Raw genomic sequence first — 22452 nt, forward strand, 5'->3', positions numbered from 1 at the left:
TTTTGAAAAATTGTTGGATAGTTCTTCATAATTTTATAAGTCACTTAAATTTCTATCGATTTGCTTCTTTTTATCTGTTACATACATTTAAGAGAATCTCGCATACCTTTTATTATTTTTTTTCTATTCAACTATTCTATGGCAGCTATATTATAAAGTTTTTTTTTTTTTTTTTTTTTGGATATATTAATTTAAAACTGTCCTTCGCGGACAATCATTAAATTTGATGACTAAACTTAACGGTAGAGAATTAATTGATTACATAAATTGTTGCGAAACTATACAATAACTGTCGATATTGTATGTATGATGTATATAATAATGTATGTATATAATTTAATTTAATTTGCGTGTCTAATCCCAGAGAGGTCCAAAGGGTGTGATCGGTGCAGCCTCCTGGTGCGTTGACTGGTGTCCATCAGGTCTTGTGCCAGGTTGTTTGGGTGGTCTTGAAGCCTCTGCATGTACTGCCTGCTGCTTTTCTTAATCTCATCCTTCACCCAGGGGAAGCTGAGGACCTCGTGTATAGTGGCATTATCGTGGAAAGGGTGAGCGTTTGTGACTGTGCGGAGCGTTTTGTTTTCGAATGTCTGGATAATGTTGATGTTACTTTTCGATGCAGTGCCCCACAGTTGAATGCCATACGTCCAGATTGGCCTTATGATCGCTTTGTAGATAAGGAGCTTAGTGGAAGTCGGTAGCTTAGATTGTCTGCCCATCAGCCAGTAGAATTCACGGACTCGGTTCTCCGCCTGTTTCCGCTTCTTTAGCAGGTGTGGTCTCCATGTAAGTCTCCTGTCCAGTGTAAAGCCAAGATAATTTGGATTGGCTACCTCTGGGATTGGGAACCCGTTGAAACTGACTGGTGGGCAAGTGCCGCGTCTAGTTGCGAAGGTGGCCATTAACAATTTATATATATTATATGTTTACTATTTTTTGCCCAGTGTACATGCATCGGAAGTGAATCAAGCTAGCTCGATAGTAATTTCCGCCACTTACCGAATCCGCCCAGAACTTGTTTAATTAAAAAACTCAGAAAAATAATAGAAAAGAAAATTGTATTCCGTACTTCCGTTTATATACCTCTCGCAGAGTAAACGGGTATACTAGATTTGTTAAAGAGTATTTAAGTTCCGTCCGTATGAATGTGAAGATATGGGGGACTATGCATAAGAGGTAGAGAGTTAAGATTCTAGTAACGCCATTGTTTTATAAACTACCACGATTTCACTTTTAATGTATTGATAATTATCCATTGGTCTTGTAAATTTCTACCGATGCGCCAAAAAACGTGGCCACGACCACACTTTTGAAAAGAATTTTTTTTTTTTCGTTTTATTATTTGGTATGTAAATTTATATTTAGTTTGTATGTCGGCATACATCTAACGCCCACAAACCGCAATTTTTATAGATTTGCCAAAAAAAGTTCAGTTTCTCGTTCGCACTCCCAGCTTCTGATAGTCGAGTATATCATGTTTTTAATATCACATACCTGCTGTTAAAATTTTCCAAGATTTTAAATGTAATTTCTCAATGTTTTTTATGGATTTTTTTCACATTTTGTCTCAGGCGTAAAGAAAAAAGCGTATTAAAGCTATGGCTTTTTAAAGTATTTTTGTTCTCGTGTAATAATCTTATATACTCGGGGCAGTACTGTAATCGCTTAGACTAAAGCACTTTTTCAGCATTAGTTTTTTGCGCCGAGTAGTAAAAAATGCAATTAGAGACTAGGAAGTATGGGTTTTAAAAGGGTCTTCGTTTTGGAGTTACACCTTTTTATTACCCAAGTGTGTGTTGCTTGTTTTTAGGTGAAATCCAGTTTACTACCCTGTTGACTTTTTGCTGACACTGTACGACATTAAAAGTTAATTTAAATGGAATCGCATCAATTATATATACATTATGTAATTTTGAGCCGTGTACTATACGGTCGATTAAAAGACTTAAATAGCAAGCCAAATAGATAAAAAGTCTATTAGGCCGAAGCCCACGTACTGACTTGACGTCGCGGCAAATGTTTTAAAACAAAAAAGCCCGTGTAGAATCTAAGAAGTCCACGTCCGAAGTCCACTAAATAGAAATTAACTTCTTTTTTAGCAACATGCTTCAAAAAATTGCATTGCTTCTTACTATCTGGAGTTGCGGCACATTGGCTGCGGACATCCTAATGGCCACTCAAGGTAAGAATAGTCTAAGACTTCATAATTTTTGATTTTTGGTAGTTTTAGTAGTTAAAAATCGAAATGGTAGCTTCCTTTAAATTGTTTCTCAAAAAAAAGTCTTCTATTCAATTGAAATTTATATGCGTTTGTATTGGGTTATTGATTAAATAGTTCATTTAACAGTTAATTCTGATACTGATATTATCTCATCATGTAAATAAATTACATTGGCGTTTTCCTTAAAGTATATTATGCAACTTTATTTTCATACACCGATATATTCCAAGGGTGCTCATTTTTGTTTTGTTTTCTAATCGCTCTTGCTATTAATGCATATTACAAAACGAACTTTTCCTACTCATTTCATTTGATTGTTCTTTTCGTTGAGCAACAACAATGTCCATTGTCCAAAAGTCCAAATTGGTTGAAATGAGTTGTACTTTTCGTTGTCGGGAAAAACTATTTGTCAATATGTAGTATATGTATAAAACTTTCTCAAAATTTTTCGTTGGACGACTAGTAATTAAAAAAATTATAAAGCCGTTGTGGGCGTTATAAAGGAGCATGTCCAAAATGTTTAAGATTTATAATATAATATAATATAATATAATATAATATAATATAATATAATATAATATAATATAATATAATATAATATATTATAATATAATATAATATAATATAATATAATATAATATAAAATGGCAAGACAAATAATGAAATTAAATGGTTGGATGTGGGCGTGGCAACCTCACTAAACACGAGAGAATGCTATAGTCGAGTTTCCCGAATATCAGATACTCGTTACTCAGCCAGTGTGAATGCGAACGCGAAATTACATCATTTTTCTGGGATATGGATAGAAATTGGGGAATAAGATGAGAAAAAATTTAAAACTGGTTCGAAATGAGGGCGCGGCAGTTTTGGGCGGTTGTAGGGCGTTAGAGCGGGCGTGGCAACATGGGTCGAAAAACTTGCGCTGCATGTTTGAATCTAGAATCTGTATGCTGAATCTCAACCGTTTAGCTTTTATAGTTCCTGAGATCTCGACGAATATATATATACTTTATATAGTCGGAAACGCTTGCTTCTCCTGTTTCATACTTTTCAACGAAACTAGTATACCTTTCTACTCTACGAGTAACGTGTATTATATAAGTGCGCTACGTGTGTGTCTGTGAAATCTGCTAATTTCAAGCAAAGTCGATCTGACCATGTCCGTTCGTCAGTCCGCCCGTATAAGCGATGTGGGAGCTACAAGATCTGGAAATTTTAGTTTAGCCTGTAGATTCCAGTGACGCCTAAGCTGTGTTGCCGTCCAAAGTGGTTTTGGTATACAGATAGAAATTGGCAAGAAAAACAATAAAACGAAGAAAAATCGGAAAATTTTTCAACAATTTGGGAGTGGCAGTTTTGGATGACTTGTGGGCGTGGAGTTTTGGATGGCTTGTGGGCATATCGATATATATTTACAATACTAATAGAAATATGAAAAAATTATCAAAATATTTAGCAAAAGTGTGTGCCTGGCACTTTTGGGCGGTAGAGTGGGCGTGGTAACATGCGCTGTGCCTATGTTTCAACATTCTAGCTCTTAAAGTTCCCGAGATCTCGATGTTCATACGGATGATCAGACAGACGGACACATCCAGTTCGACACGGCTATTCTAATCAAGAAAATGTATACTTAATATGGACGGAAACGATTCCTTCTGCCTGTTACATACCTATCAACAAGTCTAGTATACCTTTTTCTTCCACGAGTCTCGGTATAATTCGGGAAAGCTTCTCTCTTACTTTATTTTCTATTGATTACAAAATACGATAAGCAAAGTAAAACTATATTTTTAACAATTTTCAGGCGGAACGAAGTCACACAAGATACCATTCTGGGAATTGGCTAAGGGATTAATATCCAGGTATATATGAATAATTATTTAAAAATGTTTGTATCATGTTATGTTAACAATACTTATTTATTTTGAAAACATGTTCTTTTGAAGTAAATGTTGTTTTTCCTAAGTTATAATTATATAACGCTCCGTCCTTGTAAGGCATATCCGTTCGTCCGTTCCTCTGTCCAGTGACATCGATGACATCATAAATAAACAAATTTGGAATATTAGATTAATCTCGAGAGCTTTGGAACGTCTACACAGCGTATCCAAAGGCACTAGAATCACCTTGGAATTTCGCCACGCTTAACGAGTTCTTTTTTGTTTTCTTTAGAATTCGTTTAACGGTATTTCCAGTCGAAAGTGAAATTATTCCAAAACACCTTCAACATTTAAAAACAAGATTTCGAAAATATTTACATATATCACTATACCTTCGTAAGCTTTACTCAAAATGAAAGAACAGTTTTTCTAAAACTTGTAATATTACAAACTAAATCCGGGTAAATTAAATATATAATTTTCTATTTTTTTAACCGCAATAAGTTATTATTATTATTTAATGCTAAAAAGAAATTACAAGTTACAGGCTAAGTAAAGAAACATGATTAAATAAATGACTTAAGCTAATGTTGTAAACTAATAGATATTATTAACGTAATTGCATTTACATTGTTGAAGTTGTTTTATTTTTTATTTATTCTTTTTATTTTTTATAATTTAGGATTTGGTAAGGAATTTTAGTACCATTTTGGTATTGTATTGGTTGGGGCGTTTGTTAAATTGCTGTGACCTAATCTAAGTCTTGTTATAATGATTTGCTCCCCCTCTTAGTCAAGGGCGAATTGAAGACTGTGTGGGGATGGAGGGATTAAAGTTCTGCTAGAACCAACTGCGGGTTAAGCTGAGGAGTAGCTTAAAATGTTGTTTTTTTAAGGAAGTGCGATATGAATATTGAGTTATTGTTTGGTGTGTAGGTTAATAGAAGCTGGTATGCTAGGAATCCAGATTATTGTTATTTAAGGGTGTCTAGTGATTAGGTTTCTGGCAGTGGTGGCGTAGTGGGAGCGATCGATATGGTTGGTTATAGAGGAGATGGAGAAGAGGAATTCGGTACAAATGGAGTATTTGCCTGACATCTTGATGCAGATTTTTGGATAGTTTAGCGGTTAGGAAGTCTGCCTTATTCTCGATAGTGCTTATGTTGGCTTCTAATAGTAACTTGTATACTGGCTTTGAACGAAATGCCCTCAGTCCAACTCTAAATGCAGAGTTAAGAGTACTTTTCAGCTGATTAAGGTGAGATTTGGCTGCGTGGCCGAATGTGAGAGAGTGCCACTTATATTTATGGCTTATTGTGAGAAATAGGATTTTTATGGTGTCTGTTGTTGGGATATTTTGCGATGAAGTTATGCTTGTGGAAGATTTGGATGATTTGACACTTGTATTTTGATAAGACTGAGCCACAGTGGTCGCACCAATCGTAAATTTGGTTAAAGAAGTTAGTTAGGTTTGATATGTATCAGAAAAAAAAATATATATATATATTCTTGATTACGATCAATAGCCGAGTCGAATTTTTTTATGATTTTTTAATATTATTTCATAATTTTATTAGTTTTGTACTTTTCTATCGCTTTCTTAAACCAAAATTTTCTAGTATCTATCGATATCAGAGAAAAATGATGGGTAACGGGTATCTGATAGTTGGGAAACTCGACTATAGCATTCTCTTTTGATTTGATTTGAACGGTCCACTGTACAAAAACAAAAAATCAAAACTTGAAAGCGAGCTGATAAATGTGTCGCTACAGCGAAGACTGCTGTCTTAGAACTTTAGACTTTGGAATAAAGAGAGAGTAAGCAAAACACAAAAAAATTTTAAACAAAATTATTTGCGAAGAGAAACTAGTTTTATAATTACGTGTACATAGTATAAGTAATAAAGAATTTACTAATAACCAACGCTGGTTTTTACAAAAGCTAAATAATTTCGGAGCTCACCGACCCTTCGCTCACGTTAGAAAATGTCCCCTGATTTATTCGTATTAAGCATTAGGAATCGGTTGAGATTAAATGCAAGAGAAGCGGTTCTTAAATCGCACACAAATATGGCATGAGCCTATTGTCCTAAAAGTATCCAACACAAGCAGGACATAGTTCATTATTTATTCAAGTCTAAGATGATATGATATTTGGGGGCAATCTAGTTGCTATATTAACTCTTAGCTACGAGCGCGAAATTGCGTTACGGAAAGTCTAAGATGCCCCATTGGCAACTAAGATTGGACCTACGTTGGAAACAGGCTTTTTTTTATTAAATGTCTTTAGCAATTAAAATATGTTTATTGAGTATACCGAACGGGAATTAAATAGTTGCAGAACGCTAAGACAAATTCTAGATGTGAGAGTACAAGAACAAGTACTCGAGAGAGAGAAAGAGATTGGAGCTTAGATTAGGAAAGATAATGGCACAACTGAGGTCCCGCTTAATGGTGTATCCAAAGTTGGCTTCAAATAAATAACAATGCTATTAATTGCTGGCGGCTGCGCGATCCAACACATTTCATGTTCATAATTCTGATTCATGGCCACAACTAAAAACAAAACCACAACAGCAACTCCAAAATTTTCTTTTTTATGTTTATAAGTAATTTGTAATAATTATTTTGAAGAAAAAAACGGGAAAAAAGTAATATAAGCCCAATTTTGCGCGAATCATAAATATGTCATTTCCGGTCGTTTTTTCGTGACTAACGCTTTTTGGATGCCGCCAAACGGCGTCCACGACTGGCTGTGAACGCTGTGTAATCCCGGTTTTATTTTTCAATTGGAATTTTCCAGTACCAGACTGACTGCTATTGTGCTGTTGAACACTGCTTTCCTTAGTTGGACCAAGATTTATCTTGGCCCTTAGTCCATTTAAGGTCCTTAGTCCATCCTCGGCACGGGGTAGTCATCATGTTTGTCTTCTCCTTTAGTAGTCGGTAGTAACTGCACATTCTATATCCAATCCTTTTTTTCGTCCTTCTGCTCTTTAATCATTGACATATGGTTTGGGTTACGAGGGTTGTTTTTCTGTTTTATTTTTATCCGTCTCGTACACCATATTTGTTATGATTTTGTAATGCCCTATACTGTCTGGAATAATTGTTCGTCTCATTTGCGCTGTGCTGTGGTATTTTCAGAAATTAAAAAGGTTAATGGATATCCGTCAGAATTGTAAGCCCGTGCTTCTACAACTCCTACATATCCGATCAAATTTTTCCTCTTCCGGGCACTTGGTTAACATCATGAGCTTCCTAAGCCAGATTGCTCTCATTCGTTCCAACACTCAAAGTCTCAGCTGTGTTTACTATGTCTCAACTTGTTCTTCGTATCTGGCTGGCAATCATTTTGCGACTGCATGATAAGTCGCATGGTCTGAACCAACTGGTTCTCCTGGAGCACCGTATCCGGCCAACCAAAAGGTACTTGTCCCTGACACAACTCCATGAACCATCCTCGGACACGGTCGATGTTGCGTACTTCAACTTTTCTTGCCACTTTGGTGTATTTCAATGAGTCCATCTCCGTATCTAATTTGAACACATGGGTACTGTGCCGCGTCCATATCCGTCCAATTTTCACTACTCTCGATTAATCGTGCACGATTTGTGACATAACAGTACGATTATTTTTCTTCTGCAACCACTTTAACATGTTCTATGTTGGCTGACCAGGATCGTCATAAAAACTTTTTCGGCCAGCTGTGGTTGCTGAGAGACGCTGACCCGACCCGACCCGAAATGAGATGTATATATCGTAATAGTAAATTTATTGTTCTCTAAGGTTTTAATAATTGAACTGAGGCTGATAGTTTACAACGAAAGTTTTTTCGAGTGTTTCGCGCGGTGTCAGTGTCGTCTTCAATGTTTTCTGCGCTGAAAGGGTTAAGCATTAAAATTTAATATGCCATTTAAATAAGTTTTAATAATACGTGAAAGCGTAGTCGTTGGTTCGAAACGCTATTTGTTTAATTAATTAGTCCATTCCGTTAGATGCTGGCTTGTATTATATTTATTTGAAAGAAACAGACGTTTTGGGTGAAGCGTAAAACAGAAAGTGGTGATGTATCGTTAAGGTTTAACATAACCAGTATTTCTTACATATGAAAAAAAAGCGAATAACTACTATATTATTATAATGCGTTGTATAATTATTAGTAATTATACCAATTACTTTTGGAGAAAAAAACCATAAGGTATATTTTGATGTACTTGACAATTCTTGTACAATTCTCAAAATGTTGAACAAATATGGCGTTATTCTCTTCCAATTGTTTTCGCGTCTTATTGGTTATTATTGAACTGTTTCCATTATTTAAACATCAACGTCTGTCAGTTTTTTGTTTTGTCAACAATTTGCGAAACTCGTCCCGATTTTTAAAAATTTGTCTTTGTCATCTGGGTCTTTTAATAGTTCCGGGCCACAAAATACGTGAATGAAATATTGAAAAAATGGAATAAATATCTTGGTACCTCTTTTTTGTAATCATGTATCAGTTTTTTGTATTGTTCACAATTTTTCAGATGAGATTTCAGTTAATTGTGCATTGCGCCATTTTCGACCATTATAAGTTAAAGATAAAGAATATTCAGATAAACGCGGATTCGAATTTTCTGGGCAACAATTAATTGAATTTGATTGTGAAATACAATTCTTCATATTTAGGTAAGTAGGCGGATTCCTTTATAAATAAATTTGAAGAGTGCATTTTCCGTTCCATACCATTTTTTGATTTTTTGGTCATGGGCAGTTTAGGTTTACACCAATCGTTTTGTAAGTATATATTTTTCCAATATGCAATTAATTACAATAAAAAACAAATTTCATACTAACACTTCTTACGCGTAATGATTTAAAATCAGTTATACGACTATTATTAAGTCTTATCTACGCTTAGTTTAAACTTATTAAATTAGATCTGTAATCAAAAACCCAATATTTTTCAGAGGTCACAATATTACCTTTTTAAATGGATTTCCGGCTGATTTTAATATTGAAGGACTGCTTGAGGTTACACCAGCTGGTCTTGTTGAATATATCCACAACTATACGAATTGGGATCTTTTGGGCTCACGCATGGCGGGAGAAATGCCCATTAAGCCCTGGGACGGCCTGCGATACGCTTTCGAAGTAAGTTAGAAATTTTAACTGATTCTAGATTATCAGGAGTAAAAGAATTGAAGAAAAAATGTGAAGAAAATGATTTTTGAAAAAATGTTTATATTAAATAGAGATTCAGCATACAGATACGCAAACCGGCAAAAACTGCCAAGCCCACATATTCGAAAAATTATTGGATATTTTTTCATAATTTTATTAGTTTTGTAAGTTTCTATCGATTTGCAAAAACACTTTTTTTTTGCCACGTCTACTCTAACGCCCTAAAACTGCCCAAAACAGCCAAACGTTACTTTCACAAAATGATTTTTATCGATTTGCCAAAAAAATTTGGCCACGCCCACTCTAAAGCCCCAAAGCTGCCAAACCGGTCACGCCCAATTTTGAAATTTGTTCTCATTTTGTTCGTCAATATTTATCGATATATCAGAAAAATGATGAAATTTTGCGTTCGCATTTACACTAGCTGAGTAACGGGTATCTGATAGTCGGGGAACTCGACTTACATTTAGAGCGACTGACCGGGTCTTATTAAGCTGCAACTGCTGCGCAAACCGAGAAGACACCAAATGCAGTTGGGAGCCGGAATCAAAGAATGCCTTACAGGGTATGAATACCCCGAGAGGATCCTAACGAGTACTTAAGAATAACTTACTATTATTATTAAACTTACTATTAAATTATTACTATTAAATTATTAAAGCAAAGGGATAATTCCTAATTTAAGCATGGCGTAACGTGGGAGATAAATTTCCAAACGGCATGGAAAGCGCAGGGCGTGTTGTTAGTTCTTCTACTGGTGTTACAACTAATTCTACTTCTTGTTCCCACCTGAGATGTTGAGGTATAACTACTTATGTCTCTAGTTTCTGACAGCGGTTTTCCAAAAATCCATAGAATTCCTTTGCCAAAGGTATTTTATCCATGGACGTGGTGTCCTCCCAGGAAGTTTATGTACCAGTATTTAATCTTTGCAGCAATTTTCTTTTCTTTGAGGCAATTTGCAATTTCCTTTGCCGTTCCCAAGGATTCAAAGGCGCGCATGTGTGAGTTGACCTTTGCCCAAAAACTCCCGAAGTGTATGCGACGAAGACGAATCTAGTTTCTTGTATTATTTCCTTGTAGTATTTCCTCGATGTGAGGGTGAAACACAAGACGTTTATTAGAATACCGTTTATTGAGTAAATCTAAAGCCACTGGATAGTTACCCGATGACAGTGCTGGACCTTGCACACAGGTTCTCTATGTCGGATAACTCAGGGTCCTTGTCTATAGTTGTATAAAACATGGACATGAAATCCGCATACTCCGTCAGCTCTGGTAGACGGGAACGTTTAGCCGTGATGTAAGCTTAATCTCTACTCTGTTGAATTTGAGCACGCAAACTAAACTCAAGAAGTAATTTCACCAAATTCATCTCGGCGTTGGCTGCCGAGATTTCATCAAAATTGAGAGCTTCTTGCAAATCTTGATGCCGTCGTTCATATGCATTTTTAATTTGCTCAATCACATGCAAGCGCAATCAATAAAATTTACTTAACCCAAAATTCACTTATCCCCCGTAACTTCACTTGCAATAGCCTTATCTTATCAGAAACCGATGGAAAGGTATGCACATCAGCAAAGGATCGTCATGTTATTATTATAAAACTACGTCTCAGCTTTACACATTATTCGGACGCATACTTCTTCGACAGACTGTATATTTTAGCGATAAATGTGCCAACTAAACGCCAGCCTGTATGTTTGTCCGAAGGTATGCGCGGTCAAATAGCGAAGAGGGTAGGCAAAATATAAGAACCGCCCGCAATTGTCGGTCTAAAAGCCTTTATTATGTAGGGGATAAACGCTGATTGTTATTTACTTGAGGTGGCTCCAGGCTCTCTCGAATTTTTGTTCAAGAGCGAGAGAGCGGAGAGCTCTACAGCCCTTCACTTTACAAGTTGTTAGACTTTAAATCTATATTATTTTTGATCAATTGACACCATTGTGCCAAATGGTTTTGCATTGAGTTAACGTTATAGCTTAAAAAAAAGTGATATCCGAATCTATGTACAGCTGTGTTCAAAAAAATAGCAGTGCTTGAAACCTGCGAGTTTAAGTTAAAAAATTCCTATGATTTACAATTTTAATCGTCAAATTTTTTTTATAATATCGTTAAGTATTTAATTTCAAACAATTAAGCAAATGTTTCACTTTTATTTCTTCAATAGTTTCGAAAATATAGATTAAAACAACATAATAGGCAGAAATTCTGGTGTTCACTAAAATAGCAGTGCTATGAAAAAATAGTAAAAAAAAATCAAATTGACTTAGAACGAACTAAGTTTTTCTTTTTAATGTGTTAATTAGGGCCTAATACTTGGTTGGATAGCCTTTGTTAGCCAGCACAGCCTTACACCCACGCGACATGGAGTCCACCTGGCAACGTTTGGGGGGTATTTTTGACCATGCATCCTGCACAACTTGCCAAATCTGAGCCTTAGACGTCGGGGATTTCTTCGACACATATTGTTTAATGTCCCCCCACAGGTTTTCAATCGGGTTTAAATCGGAAGATGATGCTGGCCACGGCATTACATCTATTCTATTTTGGGTGAACCTATTCTTAGCCGATTTGCTTCTGCGTTTCGTATTATTATCCTGTTGGAATGTCTATTTTAAGGGCATATTATATTCAGAATATGACAGTAAGACATCACTAAGAATATTTGCATATGCGTTTTGGTCTCTAATACCATAAATCATATGGTATGGACTCATACCATTGTAAAAAAAACAAGCCCATACCAGGATTTTAGGTCCACCATGATTGAAAGTCATCAGTGGGTGTTTTGGGTGGTACTCCGTGTTTGGAGGTCATCAGATATTTTGCAGTGAACCAGTTCCACCAAATAGCACTATTTTTGACCCATCAATCGAAAGGATATTACGCCATTTGGAGACTGGCCAGATTAGGTAGGTTTTAGGGAAGCTTAACCTTGCCTTAATATGCCTAGGGCTAAGTAGGAGATCCTTTCATGGACTCCTCGCACTTAAATTTTGATTCAGTAGTCATCCCTGAATAGTAACGTCGCTTATTCCCAAGTTCAGCTCAGACTTTATGTCCCCAAAGGATGCAAAAGGATAGACTTTGCTGTAACGAACTATGCGCCGATCCTCTATATCTGTGGTTTTACGTATGGTACCACGGTTTTCGGGCTTCCATTCATATTTAATGGCATTGGATACCATTTTGGCAGAGCATTCAATGTGGTTCGGCTGCTTTAGGGCGTTAGAGAGGGCGTGGCAAAATTTTTTGGCAAATCGATAGAAATTTACTAATACAAGTGTGAAAAAATATCAATACGTTTTTCAAAAATGTGGGCGTGGCAGTTTTGTGCGGTTTGCGGGCCGTAGAGTGGGCGCTGCGTCATTGTCATTGAATTTTTATGCTTCTAGTTTTTATAGTTCCTGAGATCTCGACGTTCATACGGACGGAAACGCTTCCTTCTGCCTCGTACAAACTTTTTAAGAAATCTAGTATAGCCTTTTACTCTTCGAATAACGGGTATAATGACTATTTATTAGAAAAATTGTCATTAAAGTATTCAGCTTGCGACGTGTGAAAAATTTGAGTAGACATTGTCTAGTAGACATCGATTCTTAGGTGCTTATGGCCCCACGTCGTTCCTCAAGAAACCAATTTTGCATTAAGTGCATGCAGATTTTTATTTATTTTATATGAACTAAATAAATATAAAGAAAAAATAAATATTACAGTTCGTATTATTTTAATATATTTTTAAATATGTATGTTCTTTTTTTGGAAAATTTATGTTTTAAATTACAAAAGTAGTAATAAGAATTCCAGATCGTTGACATTGCCATTTTGCAACGAAATTGGCCAAAACTTTAAATGTGTTCATAAGTTCGTTTCTTGGAACAAACTTGATTTCGGCCCGAAAATCGTCTTCTATCACAAGTACGTTTGCTGTTTTTACTCACACAAGCAAGCAAACTCTATTTTTAGATTTCATATGCTCTCGGTTTTACGTGAGTTGGAGAGGAGGGGGCAAATTTGGCCGTCACCAAAAAAATTATTGCACAGTGCAAAACCAATGTGTGGCCGTTTTGCATCTTGTTATTCTAAGGTTTTTGGTGAAAGGGTACTAGATTCGTTGAACAATATATTACAGGCAGAATGAAGCGTTTCCGACTGTACAAAGTAATGTATTTTCTTGATCAGGATAAATAGCTGAGTCGATCTAGCCATGTCCGTCCTTCCTACTGTCTGACTGTCCGTCTGTCCGTATGATGATGAGATCTCAGGTACTATAAAAGCTAGAAGGTTGAGATTCAGCATACATATTCTAAAGAGAAAGACGCAGCGCAAGTTTGTTGCCACGCCCATTCTAACGCCCAGTAGCTGCCTAAAACTGGCACGCCCACATGTTTACCATTTTTTGATACTTTTTCATCATTTTATTAGTCCTGCAAATTTCTATCGATCTACGCCGAAGTGGTCTCACTTGGATAAATTTTTAATTACATTTTTTCTCACTTTACAAGTATTGTACATATCGATACCCCAGAAAAATTATTAAATTTCGCGTTTGCATTTACAATAGCTGAGTAACGGGTACCTGATAGACGGGGAACTCAACTATAGCGTTTTTTCTTGTTTTTAATTTTATTTTGCTTAAATCCAGTGCACAACAATATCACGTCGGGGTCACCAGTGTTAGCGCTGGCAGCTTTATTTTCCAATTAAAACTCAAAGTTCGCCGACAACTATGCTTAGAGATCAAGAAACAAATAGTGAGGCTTAAAAACGAACGCAGCTGCCAACTGAAATGCATTGCATAGAAAAGACCGACAGAGAGCTGTTAATGCTGCGGGCATACATTATAATAAACACCCTTCGCTCTCTATATTTATTGCCCGATGGACTTCGACTTTTGGTGCTCATTTCCCCTGTTGGATTTATTACTAGCACGAGGTATACACGAACTTTTCTCAGGAGGTGACGATTTCGACGTCACTTCACAAATCTCTTGTACCTTCATCGTCTTTAGGATCACTAGGACCGCTAGCACCATGGCGATGAACCTAAAAGTAAGATTCACGACAAAAATCTCGTCATATTCATAATCTTAATAATCATATATCAAACAAAAGCTTTCTAAATCACCAAGAACAGTCTTTATTTGTAAGCTTATTCGTGGTGATGTTGAGAGTCCCGACTTGATTAATCGGCTTAACTTCTCGGTTCCAAGTAGATTCACTAGAAACTATATACCACTTATCTTAAATCATTGTAGATCTAACTATGAGTTCCATGACCCTTACAGAGTATTATGTTCTGACTATAATAGACTTTATCCTATTATCTGTAATCTTGACTCTCTGTTGCTCTTAAAGCAATCAATTTTAACTTTTTTAGTACATAATTAGATAATACTAACTAATATTTATTAGAGTCATTTTATTATGTTCATTTCCTCGTCTCTGTTCTCTTTTTTATAACGCGTATATCTTCTCGCGAATCGAGCCGTACGATATGGTGTAGCCGTGGGACCCGTGCAAAACAAAAAAAAAAAAAAAAAAAAAAAGATTTGCTTTTAGGGGGGATAGTTCGTCACTATTTTGACATTTAGGGAAAGAAACAACAACAAATTAATTCTTTTTTGAATACTGACATACATTTCAATACGAATTTAGCTACGGGATAAAATAATGAATTATCTGAAATCATCACATTAAGTTTTCCATAGATATACTTTTGAGCCTAGGGGATCTGGATATTTCATACCCTTCATCCAATTTCCATTAAGTTTTATTGACTATTCCTTACCTGGTCGGCCTCTCCCTTTCTCAACGAATTCCGGGAAGTTTGTTTATATTAAAAGGGTTTAGAATTTTCGATTGACTTTTTAAGACCACAATGACAATTAGTTAGCAACAAAATTTATATACATTCGTTTTTTAACATTCCTGTTAAATTTGCAATTTACCTATTTTATCCGCTAAAATACACATATTGTGACTTATTGACAAATGAAACTCTTTTATTTTTCGAATTTCCGAAAGATTTATTTGATGTTAATACTATGTAACTATATTATAGGTCTATACATGTTACTTATTTATTTTGTAGAAGCAGAATTGGTCCTGCTACCGATTGACGTTAAATGTCACCGACAATGTTTGATGACATTTAGGTAGGTTGAGCCGCATATGCAAATAACTGTATTGATTATATCCCTCGATCACGAGGGAGCGAATGTTACGCTTGCACCCTTGAGTCTTAGTGTGTTCTCGTTATTTATAAATCCATATTTAATGATTTTAGATGTATAGCAGAAATATTAAAAAAAAAATATCCCCTCATCAAGGGGACACATTACATATTACACTACACATTCCAACACTACAATTAATTTAATATAAACTTTAATAAATATTTACTTGAGGTAAGAAAATATTCATCATCCCGCTTTTAAAATCGGTTGAGTTACCCCCCTTTTGAATGTCTTATTCAAGAAAAGCCTCAGTCACCATTTTTCTTAGTATTGCGTTCTCGCGTTCAAAAATGTCAAAAAATAGTAATTTTTTTACCTTTGGATCTTTCGAAATTTTGTTTTGACTGTCTTCGCAATTTCTGCATCCTAATCAACTACATTTTTGGTCCCCATAATCAATTTGTGGCAGTTTTTGTAATGAGTGCGGATGACTTGTGTACAAATTTAAAAGTGCACACCACAACAATTATTATTATTTCAATGTAGCTGTGCCTCGTGCCAGATGACACAATAAACTGGGAAATCGTATTGCTTTGCTATTTGGCGAGTTGGTGTAAGTTAGAGGGCGTGGCCTAAATAAGGGAGTCCCGCCAACAAAAAAAGTAAAGAAAAAGCCTAGTGTTTCCGATATTGCACGCGAGCAATATGGCGACTCTCTGACGCCACTGACCATAAAGCGATTTTACAGTGTTTTTCGAATGGTGATTGTTGATTTACTGTTCAGAAAGCATGTTTACGTTCATTGCTCTTTATTTTGCAACCATCAAAAGTGAACTAAACATCATTCTTTCGCTTAAAACATCCATACATAAGTTCGGACATTCGGCCATTTGTCCGGTTGACTCCAGTTTCTTTTACATATGTATGTTATATGTTCGTATATGTGATACATACTTTAAAAATTCTGTTTTGTATCCATTAATTTAATGATTATCAAAAAATATGTGTGTATCTAGCACATTATTTTGAAAGCGAAATTAGGGTGTTTCTTTTTCTGTTTCTTTTTAGAAATATTTGGATTCATAATAAATCGTATTAATTTAAATTATGTGGAAAATTGTGTTCTCTAATTGGGATCAGATGAGTACCAAGCAATATATCAGGAAACCGTCCATTTTAATGGATATTTCTGGAAAAGACCACAAATTTTTATTTTCTTTAACAATGAAAAAGTAAGAGAAAATTAAGAGACGATGTAAAAAAAATAATGTGTTTTTAATTAACAGTCATGTGACGCAATGCTTCGTGACTCAGATACAAAGGAGTTGACCAAGAAAAGCTTTGATTTGGCTATATTAGATGGAGCTTTCCCAGAGTGTTTTTTGGGATTAATGTACGACTTCAAGATTCCATTTATGTACATAAACACGGTGGGCTTCTATACAGGCAGTATCTCGACTGCAGGAAATCCCGTTAGCTACGCTATTACTCCCAACTTCTATTCTCGATTTACGGACACAATGAATCTTTACGAACGGGCTATTAATACGGCCATGCAGATAGGACAAACATTGATGCACATGGTGAGTGAAATTCATTTCTTAGCCTAATTTAACAAATTACCATTATTTTCTCTTTTACTATAGTATGTTATGCGTCGGACACACCTTGTGATGCGAGAGCACTTGGGTGCTCAAATCCCGCATCCTTATGAAATGTCGCGCAACGTGAGTTTCATTTTGCAAAATGGACACGCAGTTTTGTCTTATCCTAGAGCCTTTAATCCAAATGTAGCAGAAGTCGCTTGCATTCATTGTAGGCCAGCTAGAAAACTTCCTAGGAACCTTGAGGAATTCATCGGTGCTTCTGGAGCATCTGGATTCATCTATGTTTCTATGGGTTCTTCCGTAAAGGCCGCGAACATGCCACAGGCGTTGCGTCACATGCTTGTAAAGACCTTTGCACGTCTTCCGTATCATGTGCTATGGAAGTATGAAGGCAGCTCGACAGATATAAAAGACATCACATCAAACGTAAAACTTTCACGATGGTTACCGCAGCAGGACATTTTGGGACATCCCAAGCTTAGGGCGTTTGTAACACATGGAGGCTTGCTAAGCATGTTTGAGACGGTATTTCACGGAGTACCCGTAGTTACAATGCCGGTATTCTGCGACCACGATGTTAACTCAGCCAAGGCCGAGGTCGATGGATATGCAATAAAGCTAGATCTTCAGACGCTGTCAGCCAATCAGTTGTACAAGGCTATTATGAAAGTGATTCACAATCCTCGCTACAGAAATTCAGCGCGATATCGGCAAAAGCTCTTCCTGGACCAGCGCTCAACAGCGCTAGATACTGCCATATACTGGACCGAATATGTGCTGCGACATAATGGTGCTTATCATCTTCAGGCTCCATCTCGAAATATGACGTGAGTTTATAACGATTATTTTGGTGTTCCCATATTAATTATTTTTCCTTAGATGGTGGCAATACTACTTACTCGACGTAGTTGCGGTTTATTTAATTTTACTTTGCGCCGTGATCTTAGCACTAAAGCGCATTGATTTCCCATACGAGAAGGTGCGGAGTCTTTATACCCTGATGGCTCCTTTTATAACAATAGCAAAAACGAAGTCAAAGAAGATTTAATATTACTAGAGTGGGGTGCTTAAATATTAAGAAGAATACGTTGCGGTTCAAAGCGTCAAGCAAATGGATCGATAAGAAACTTTTGCCTATTCCAAATATTGTATACAATATTATTTTTTTCACATTGTTAATTTAAATTATTTAAAAGAGTATAAAAACACGCACACAATAACAAAGAAGAATAAAACAAATGAAATCCCTCGGAAATGGAAAAATGTATAAAAGCGTATTATCTACTTGATACTGAATTTAATAGCAAAACTCTGATATTAATAATTAATGACTTCGTAAAAATGGTAACTACTCTTCTGTCGTTGACTCGCTGAGCTCATCAGCGGATAGCTTAACCAGACTGTAAATGTAAATATAAATATAATAAGGATCAAAACAAGTGATTCAAATCATAATTTAAAGGATATATTAAAAATTTGTGACAGTTCCAAAGATGGTATAAAACAATTATGATGTACAACCTAAATTAATGTTTAAAAGCATTCATTTATGATTTTAATTCAAGCTTACTTTACCTAAAACATCTTCTATAAGAATGTCTAAATAAATTACAATAAAAAAATATTTTCACAAAAGGAAACTAATTTTCTACCGTTTGCAGCTATCGCAGAGCGTTCGTGTGTTCGTTTGACACCCAAACGAACAAATATCCGATTATTTTATTTATTTTTATTTATGCGGCTATATTAAGTTGATCGATTCATCGGTTCCTGTTTCGTACTGTTCGCTCAAGGTCGTCGCAACTTGACCAACACCAGTTGGACTGCTGATAAGGATCTCAACGACCACGTCTCTTCTGCACTTCCTTAGTGTGCTAGGGTGAAGAGGTGCTGGGCTCCTCCTCCTTTCCCTTGTTCTGTCCCGGCCGATCCCGCCAGAAGCCTGTTCAGTATCCATAAAGCTCCGCCCTAGCGCCCGGCTTACGACGCAGTGTCTATAGCAATACACCCAGAGTAAGACGAAAGTTCAACCCTAGCCTTTCCTTAAGCTGGTGCGGTCGTACCTAGATCGACGACCTCGTTTTCACTGTCTTAACGTCCTGGACGCTGCACTGCTGGGTGCTCGACAATTGGGCTAGTAATTGCTGTCGTACGCGGACTCCCGGCTGCATTTTCCAGGTTATCGACAGGTGAAACAACAATGCGTTAACCCCACGTCTACTCTGACCGGCCGCGCAGGTACCACGTCTGATCGGTTCTTTCGATCGTTCTGGGCAACCACCTGGCTTATTTAACGTGAGCTCCAAAACAGTTGACCGGGTATTCACTTGCTCGGATTGGGACCGCCAGTTTGCAAATCTTGTAGTTGGTCGAATGTCGTTGGTTTAGTGGCGCCATCTAGGAGGGAGGCTTTAGTGGAAAATGTGGCATAATAGAAGGGGCGTCAATCTTAACATTGGTAACTGTCAACCTTATCTAACGATTCGCACGGGTAACGATTGGGGTTACATTACATGCGCTAAGGCAAAGTCGAGTGAAAGTGATTGAGTGGTTGGAGTGTTTTTTTTTTCTATCGTGGTTTCGATCTCGGGGTTTGATCTCGCATTCGTTGCTGTGCAAAACAGCACGCATTCTAAACTTTGGACTCTGCCTTGCAGAGTCGGCATATGGACAACAACAAACAACAGTGGATAAGGTGTTATAAACTTATATTCTCTGCCCATTGGCCGCACAAGGGAGGCAACAAGCAACGTGCTTAACAGACAAAGAAAATCAGTCAAGTTTATGCGTTCAATTAGTACGGTCGTGTCAGCTCCAAATCTAAACCGAGGAGTTATGTATTTTCAACTTCTTTTGCTTGTGCTTATCAGTGCGCAATCTATTTTTATGCACCGTCTGCCAAACGGTGTCTCTGTGGAATTCGCAAAAACAGTAAACACCAGAGTGAAACTGAAAACTTAGTGTACGATCGTGCCCATTGGGCTGGTGTCTTGTCTCTCGCTTGTTAACGCATAGGCCGACGAGAGATAAGAGAATAAAACTTTTGTCTCCACGTTTTGAAGTCAATGCATATGATTTCTATTTTTTCCGAGTTGAAAATTTCGCCACTCTCGGAGGAGCTAAACGAGATTCGAGAAGATGAAGAAAATCGCTGGACATACTCCAGCAGAGATATGAGCCATGATTGCCTCAAGGCAATACGATTCTTTTGGCCTTTGACAAGCAAGTCTTGGTAAAACCAGCTCAGCTTCAACAGTAACAAATACAGTTACCGCTTCTCTTGTTTGTTCAGAAGGACATACACTGTGGGAGCTTCGACAAGAACTGCTTCAGTTAATTCCTCTGTAATAAGTATGTCCACAGGTTATACTACTTGAGCAGAGGTTCCCTGCAGGAAGCGGAACCCTACCGATTCTTGAAAAGATCCTACAATATTAAAAAAAAAGCAAAAGAACCATTTCCCGAGCGTCTATGGGAAAAACAAAACAAGCTTCGCCCTCAACTAGTCTGCGCAACAACCGTTTCGCACCTTTAGCTGAAGCCTTACCGAAAATATGGAGACTAATGAGAAATCAATATCATTTAGCGCTGACAACTCAAATACTTACCAGCCGCGTCAAACGGCAGCTCCAAAACCTCCTCTAGTATGTGTTCCTAATGTTAACAGTATCAGTAAGCTAGAAAGAACCCTCAATCAGGTAATCTCTGAAGATAAATATGACATACTTACTTCAGATCAGGAATTTCTCGAGTCTACACAGCAGATGCAACGTCATTTAGAAGTGTGGTTCGTAACTTGACGGCCTTGAATTGCCAGTTTTGGCATCATCAACTCCGTGAGGAAAAACCAAATAGGCTGGTGCTGAAGAACATACACTCAACTGTCCCAAGAGAAGAAATAGAGTGCTGCTCCACAGACAAAGGCTTCGTTGTACTGAACATTTACTCCCCAAGGAAGCCTGGCTGGAATGAAATCTTTGCTGGTGCCATCGACGACGAAGAAGCCATTAATGCATAAACTAGACAAAATCTGTTCTTTGTCAATCTTAAGCCGACTCCGAATGTGGCCGAGTCTCTAAAAGTAAGCCGTATTGGAAGGCACAGGGTTACAGTGGAGAAGGCTACTCGCAACATGGACATAGCTCAATGTTATTTTGGCCACACCCGCAATCGCTGTCATTGAAGCCCAGTTTGCGGAAATTGTGTGGGTGAGCATCCTACCGGTTCAAAATAATGTGAGACACACCTAAACAATCAATACGTATGTGCAAATTGCATGGAGAATCACCCTGCCAGTTTTAAAGGCTGCAAAGTCAGAATAGAATTGATTGAAAAATTAAAGCCAGGGTCTGGACCAACCAACTACACCATTAACAGAGATAATGAAATTCGCCATGTACAATACGCGTCGACGTCAGCTGTCAGAAATGGAGTCTCCTATGCTGACATGACAAGAACTAAAGCTGAAAACAACAACAGCGTTCCAGCTAGGAACACAATCACTCTAAGTACTGGGGAGCAATACAACTCTAACCGGAACCTTGCCACTCTTGAGAAGGCAATCTTGGACATTAACGCCAGATTGCATGAACTATTTAAATTAGTCATGAAAACGATTGAGTCCAACAAAGCTTTTCGTGATCTAGTCCACGTTCTGATTTCTAAGTCTCAAACTTAAAAATCGGATTATGGAACGCAAGAGGATTAGTACAGAAGAATGAAGAACTTGGACTTTTTCTTAGCATGCATCCAAAGCATGCATGTGGTTGCATGCAGATCCAGAACGTGTATTGCTACCAACGGAGCAGTTGGCGGCTGAGCTGATATCAATGTTTGGTGAGAGGTAGTCGAAGTTAGAAACAAGGAGAAAATTTGAGGAACGAAAATGGACAGCGGGCGAAAGCTTTGTTGCTTATGGAGACGATAAGGTGATGCTTGCACATGGAATAAAAATGGATGAGGAGGAATTGGTGGCGCTCCTCATTGAAGGTATTCCGAATCAAATGCTACGTAACCAAGCCCGTATCCAATGCTTTGAAGATATCCAGCACATAAAGCGGGCATTTGCGGAAGTGAAACTACCGAATATGGATGAAGCAGACAAGAAGGTGGCATCGGTGAACAATAATAGCAGCACACTGGGACACTGGGCCAAAGAGTGCAGGAAGCCAAAGCGCGAAAAAGGGTCATGCTATGCCTGTGGTGAGATGGGGCACTTTGCAGCGAAGTGCCTGAAAAACAAGAATGGGGATGAAAACAATTACGTAAGATATTTTGAAATTAATTTTATGAACAATTCTAAAACAAAATTTATTACAGCATGCCTCATAGACACGGGAAGCCCCATTTCGTTCATAAAAACTAGTAAAGTACCTAAAGATGTTATTGAAGTACCA

General features: G+C 37.2%; 2 protein-coding genes across 2 annotated transcripts; both read left to right on the forward strand.

Moving 5' to 3' along the window:
- The first annotated feature begins 2099 nt into the window (after positions 1 to 2099).
- Positions 2100 to 18104, forward strand: LOC6619113 (UDP-glucuronosyltransferase 2C1). Its single transcript, XM_032716904.1, has 6 exons — positions 2100 to 2182; positions 4026 to 4083; positions 9054 to 9237; positions 16736 to 17032; positions 17096 to 17883; positions 17936 to 18104. Exons 1-6 carry the CDS (start codon positions 2104 to 2106, stop codon positions 18102 to 18104), a joined length of 1575 nt encoding a protein of 524 aa, XP_032572795.1. The 5' UTR covers positions 2100 to 2103.
- A 2385-nt stretch (positions 18105 to 20489) lies between these two features.
- On the forward strand, positions 20490 to 22452 carry LOC116800476. The gene is made up of 2 exons (XM_032715707.1): positions 20490 to 22320; positions 22376 to 22452. Exons 1-2 carry the CDS (start codon positions 21988 to 21990, stop codon positions 22385 to 22387), a joined length of 345 nt encoding a protein of 114 aa, XP_032571598.1. The 5' UTR covers positions 20490 to 21987; the 3' UTR covers positions 22388 to 22452.

This window comes from Drosophila sechellia, chromosome 2R (genome assembly GCF_004382195.2).
Source record: "Drosophila sechellia strain sech25 chromosome 2R, ASM438219v1, whole genome shotgun sequence".
Classification (NCBI taxonomy): domain Eukaryota; kingdom Metazoa; phylum Arthropoda; class Insecta; order Diptera; family Drosophilidae; genus Drosophila; species Drosophila sechellia.

Excerpts from the sequence above, each read along its gene's own strand:
- LOC6619113 (XM_032716904.1), top strand. The coding sequence starts at position 2,104 with ATGCTTCAAAAAATTGCATTGCTTCTTACTATCTGGAGTTGCGGCACA. Across the intron at positions 2,183-4,025 it reads CATCCTAATGGCCACTCAAG|GCGGAACGAAGTCACACAAG; the intron begins GTAAGAATAGTC and ends AACAATTTTCAG. Across the intron at positions 4,084-9,053 it reads GCTAAGGGATTAATATCCAG|AGGTCACAATATTACCTTTT; the intron begins GTATATATGAAT and ends AATATTTTTCAG.
- LOC116800476 (XM_032715707.1), top strand. The coding sequence starts at position 21,988 with ATGCTTGCACATGGAATAAAAATGGATGAGGAGGAATTGGTGGCGCTC.